Genomic DNA, 6000 nt, shown 5'->3' with positions numbered 1-6000 from the left:
TTCGGAGTTCCTGTGTATTGGGAAACTACCAAATAGTTGGATTCACTCAGAGTGTGAAATTTCTGTATGATTCCATTTGATTTTATTTATCTGCTTGTGAGAAAATGATGTGATTAATGTAGATACGTAAGCTGAGCAAGGTTATGAATGAGCATCCCAATCCAGTTATCCAGTACAAAAATGCCCATTATCCAATGATTGCCTATCTGATTCAATGCTCATAAAGCTAGCAGCTGCAGAAAAGAACAATTAAGGTCATATTTTTGTGTGGTTGGTAGTACCCTTGCTCTCATGCCACCCAAATGTTACACACAGCACATTGAGGAGTAACAGCTGAGGGTCTATGGCTGGAGGATTGGCAGGAGAAAACATCCACCAAAAACCACTCTCTCATCGGATAGCTCACTGTCCGCACCTGGCTTCAATATCCCACGGCAACAGTGGGCCTTTTCAAACTGTTTCCCGATTGGCCAAGGCCTCTGTGCAGCCACCCAACATCAGCGACGTCAGCAAGATCATCCAGGTTATAGCTGTGAGTGTAGTCAATTTAATGACTCACATTGTCGGGGAGCATCCTCTGGCTAAACTTGAAGGCAGACTTGAAGAACTACTGAAAGATTACTATGCACACATTAAATGAATAAATAACATGACTAGGACAAGTGGAAAAATGTTTCAATCATAAATATGAACATCAGTCATCTTGAAGAGCAAAAGAAAAATCAATCTTTTATTATTTTTTTTAAAAAAGAAAATCTGTAAAACAAAAACAGTTTTGTCATAGCAGTAGCAAAGGGACTTCTTAAATATACAGTTAATTCAGTGGAAAAAGAAGAAGAGATTCTCAAAGTAATGCAGTTAGTGGCACTAACTGCTTTAAGGGTTTATTTTCTTGAACAAGTTGTGTTAACAGACTCGATCCATTCTTTCCTTTAGAATTCAGCAAACAATTCTCATAAAGAATCTGGATTGACTTCCTTTGATAAGAGGGTCAAAAATAAAGGTTTGCAATTTCCTAATTAAACCACACTGTTTGATAGCAAACTGGGCTACAGTCTTTCGAATTCAACAAAGAGTAACCAAACTCACTGGAAACAAATCTCATTGCTGCAAACAGAACCCCTTGTAATAGTGAATATTGTGCTATTTTGGATCCAGTGTAATTGAAGAAAATACTTCCAAACTCAATGCAGACATGGTGGAAATGAGTTTCCTATTCTTGTAAAAAGATTTTAAATAAACAACTGCAAATTAAGTTCTGGAAGAAACAAATTCAATATTTTAGATACGGGGGACAACTGTATCTTGGAATCTTGATGGCTGCCGCAATTCCATAAATTTGGTTGGAGTTATTACTGTGACATTTGAGCTTCCATTGCCTGTGCTGTCCACTCTGGGGCAGCCTGGCTGATCTTCTCCAGTAGATTGTTTACTTGGAAACAAAGGGACTGGATCTGTTTGTCCCATGTAGGCAAAGCTTCACGAGCTGGAAGAATAAAAGATATAATAATAGATATAATATACCAGTCTAGTACTCCAAAAACAAAAGATACATTGTTCGAAGAGTGCTGGAGTACCAATGTATTGTGTGAGAATGATGGAATTGTGACCTCTCCTAACAGGAGGTTTATGATTTTAGTTATAACAATGTAAGGCAGAGGAAGCAGGCAAGTTACATGAGAAGATAGGAAGAGCAATATGCTACTGAGCCCCTTGAGCCTATTCCCCAATCAAATAGATCATGGCTACCTTCATTCTATTAACCCAGTTTTGCTCCGCGTCCCTTGAGATACCCACATCCAATCTCAGTCTATCAATTGACCTAGCACCTAGGTTTAATGGGCTACAGAAAAGAGAATGAAATCAATCAAGGTACCAAGTCTTGGACATTATGTACTGACCTCCCTTGGAACAGTGTGATTGTACATTAGCTAGTCAATGAATCCAGGCTATCACAAGAACAATGTGGCTTATACGAGATACCAGAAAGGCCATAACAATTTCCCAGCATCAGAAGAATCCAGGAAAGGGTGAAAATTAGAAGGGGAAAAATGAAAAGGTAGTTAAAGAAACTTTAACTAAAATGTTTGTTTATCGTATGTGCAATTCAGATGCCAGAAAACCAATTGTACATTTACCCCCAACCACCTGTCAAGTAAGGAATTAAAAACACACACAACTAAACTCATTTCAACTCAATCATGGTTCCTAGACCTTGATTTCGTCCTCAAATAAGGTAATATCAGCCACTTTAGATTTTCCTATTGCTACCTGCCTTCCATTAAAAAAAATTCACCTTAATCATTTCTGTTTTTAGCCAAGTATCCCTTCCCATTTTTCTCTCCTGACCCAAAATACCCAAACTAAATTAATTATTACCAATTAAATTAGTCCATTTCTTGTATATTTTATTCAGGGGGATGGATGCATTTCAAATGACAGATTATTCTGACATTGAAATTGTAGTTTTCAATGGAGATGCCTAGTTAGCAGTCAGTCAAGTAGTGAAACAAGAATACTCCATCCAGAATGGATTGGGGGGGGAATGGAAATAATTGGTTAAAAATCAGTAGCATTGTTAGTGCTGATGAATGCAATGGACTCACATTATAAATCAGCATGGAGCATAGCTGCTTGTAACTTCTTGTCTCTGTACTTCAGAAGAAAATAGACTAATAGTTGAAGGTAGAGGGAAATTACACATTTTCGTGAGAAGACTCAAATTAATCAATACAAATCCTTCCATGGTAAGCACATCAATTAAAAAATGGAACCAGAAATACATTTTACTAATAATTTTCTTTCTACATATTTTAAGTAAACATCATACTTGTATTTATTTACAGTTGTCAAAACTTGGCCATTAACTTTCTCCAGAGTTTCTTCATCACCTGGTATTCTCATTTGTTAAGACTTCCAAAATACATAAAAACATAGCCATCTATTAAGCTAATTTTACCAATACAATGACCTAAAGCAAATTCACTTTCAAAATTTTACGCATTTAAAAAAATTCAATTTTGCAAATCCACCAAGGTTTAATTAACTTTAAAGAATTACAAGCAAATGAACTGTTAAAGCTGCTGTGCAAAATATATCCATTAATAAACACCTTTTTAAAAAAGTCTGCTGCTTCCACTATAGCACTAAAAGATAAAAATAAAAATAGTGGCGATCAAGACAGGATTAAGGTACTCGTGTACACTGATGTATTCAATTTCCAGCATCATCAAAATCTTTAGGAAGGTGAGCAAGTGCGACTTCATAAAACACCAATAATAATTCAATATTGCTAAGATTTTTTTTCCACAAGCTTAGGAAAAATACATTGTCTGCTTCAACCACCACTTCTCTAAAAATGTGAATTATCTCAAATCACACCTGGGGTATTGTGCACAGTTTTGGTCCCCTTATTTAAGGGGAGATGTAGTGGCATTGGAGGCAGTTCAGAGGAGGTTCACTAGGTTGATTCCAGAGAAGAGGGGTTTGTCATATGAAGAGAGATTTAACAGTTTAGGCCTATACTCTAGAGTTTAGAAGAATGAGAGGAGATCAAATTGAGGTGTACCAGGTGATAAAAGATATAGATATGGTAGACATAGAGCGGATGCTTCCTCTTGTGGGGCATTCTAGAACGAGAGGTCATAGTCTTAGAATAAGAGGTAGAAAATTTAAAACAGAGTTGAGGAGAAACTACTTCTCCCAAAGGATTGTGAATCTGTAGAATTTGCTACCCCAGCGTGCGGTGGATACTCGGACAGTGAGTAAATTTATCCATCTAGTTGACCTTGAGAAGGTGGGCGAAAGCAGCCTTCTTGAATCGCTGCAGTCCATGTCATGTAGGTACACACAGTGCTGTTTGGGAGGGAGTGCCAGGATTTTGACCAAGTGACAGTGAAGGAACGGCGATATAGTTCCAAGTCAGGATGGTGAGTGGCTTGGAGGGGAACTTACAGCTGGTGTACCTGCTGACCTTGTCCTTCTAGTTGATCGAAGTTGCGGTTTTGGAAGATGCTGTCAAAACAGTCTTTGTGGGTTGCAGCAGTGCAGTTTGTAGATAGTACACACTGCTGCCACTGTGCATTGGTGATGTAGGGAATGAATATTTAAGGTGTTGGGAGGAGTGTCAACCAATCAGGCTGCTTTGTCCTGGATGATGTCAATGGTGAATATCCAGTATATTGATAGTGGAGAATTCAGTAATGGTATGCCAAGAGGAAATGGTTAGGTTCTCTCTTGCTGGAGATGATCGTAGACTGGCACTTGTGTGGCACAAACATTACTTGACGCTTAGCCCAAGCCTCAATGTTGCCTACGTCTTGCTACATAAGGGCATGGAATGCACTGAACATTGTGCAACCACGATCAATCACCTTTGCTTCTGACCTTGTGATGTGGGAAAGATCATTGATGAGGCAGTTAAAGATGGTTGGGCCCAGGACTCTACCCTGAGGAACTCCTGCAATGATGTCCCTGGGTTGAGATAATTGACCACCAACAAATACAGCCATCTTCTTTTGTGCTAGCTTTGACTAGTGGAGAATTTTCCTTCTGATTCTCAATGACTCCAGTTTTGCTAGGATTCCTTGATGCACAATCTGTGAAATGCTGCTTTGATGTTGAGGGTCGTCATTCTCACCTTACCCCTTGAGTTAAGCTCTTTTGTCTGTGTTTAGATATTGGTTGCAATGAAGTCAGGATCTCAGTGGCACTGGCAGAAACCAAAATGAGCAGTGAGCAGGTTATTGCTGAGCAAATGTTGCTGGATAGCACTGTTGATGACCCTTTCCGTAACTTTGCCGAAGATTAAGAGTAGACTGAGGAGAAGATAATTGGCTGGATTGAATTTGTCCTGCTTTTTGTGGACAAAGAATGGCTGGGTAATTTTCCACATTGCTTGATAAATGCCAGTGTTGTGGTTATACTGGGACAGCTTGGTTAGGGGCGCGGCAAGTTCTGGAGCACAGGTCTTCAGGATTGCTAGAATGTTGTCATGGTCCCTTCTTGAATCCAGTTCCTTCAAATGTTCCTTCCATATCGAGGAGTATGGATTTATAGGCAAGAGTGCGGGTGGGGTGGGTGGGTGCAGTAGGTGCTAAATGAGCAGGAGGATTCCTTGCCCATGTTTGGCCTGATGCCAAGAGACATCAAGGGTTTTGGAGTCAACATAGATGTCTCCCAGGGTTATTCCTTTCTGACTGTATGCCATTGTGTTAATACCTCTGATGGGTCGATTTTGCCTGTGGAACAGGACACATCCAGGGATGGCGATGGTGGTGCTTGTCAGTAAGGCATCATCCCGGGAGTATGATTCTGTTAGGCTGTTGCTTGAATGGTCTGTGGGATGGGAAATCTGTTTGCAGTTCTCTCACCCTTTCTATAGCCCAGGAGTTAAGAGGAAAATTGTGAAGGCCTATCTACTCTTCAAATTGATAGCTCATTCCGAAGCAACTTGAGAAATAACCTGCATCTGTCCTAATGTTTACTGGTCAATGCTGCATTGTTACATTGTTTATGAACTGAGCAATTGAAGGGGCCTCATATTCAATTCAATGATTCTTAAGTAGGAAAATCATGTGATGCGGGCATGGGAACACCAGCTTTGCCACGGGCTCTGGCACCACTCACTTTAGAATCATCTTTTACCTTATTGCCTGACACAGGTTTGCCGAATCCATGATCCATCATTTGATGTTATGTCCCTAGAAGACTTCTGGATTAATATTGGTGAGAATATGCTGAAAAACGTTAAGAAATCTGACGATAAAAGGTGCCTTTTCAATGTGGTGACTTGATGATTCTCGAGCAGTCTCCGGACCCGGCACACACACAGTCCTTGGAAGCGCTGAAAATGTGACTGCCAACATTATCCAAGTTATTGACCAGAGACTTGGTGTGCTGACACAAAGTCTAAGTGCTCATGAGGCTGAGTTCCAGAATACCAATAAAAGACTTGATGAAATGGAGGAAAGAATTGAGAATGTCAAAATGTTGCTTCTT

The 6000-nt window shown here is 39.8% G+C and overlaps 1 protein-coding gene across 2 annotated transcripts in view; it reads right to left on the bottom strand.

Annotated features, from left to right (window-relative positions):
* Positions 1 to 703: 703 nt before the first annotated feature.
* The window catches only part of cops4 (COP9 constitutive photomorphogenic homolog subunit 4 (Arabidopsis)), a 108692-nt gene continuing 103395 nt past the window's right edge, over positions 704 to 6000 (bottom strand). Inside the window, exon 10 of one of the 2 annotated variants that reach the window (XM_038791685.1) lies at positions 704 to 1486. In XM_038791685.1, coding sequence (XP_038647613.1) covers positions 1353 to 1486 — 134 coding nt within the window. In that variant the 3' untranslated portion in view covers positions 704 to 1352. The remainder of the gene's footprint in view (positions 1487 to 6000) is intronic. The other variant, XM_038791686.1, reaches the window with a different exon arrangement.

This window comes from Scyliorhinus canicula, chromosome 3, assembly GCF_902713615.1.
Source record: "Scyliorhinus canicula chromosome 3, sScyCan1.1, whole genome shotgun sequence".
In the NCBI taxonomy this organism is placed as follows: domain Eukaryota; kingdom Metazoa; phylum Chordata; class Chondrichthyes; order Carcharhiniformes; family Scyliorhinidae; genus Scyliorhinus; species Scyliorhinus canicula.
This window is presented reverse-complemented; position numbering and strand designations above follow the sequence as displayed.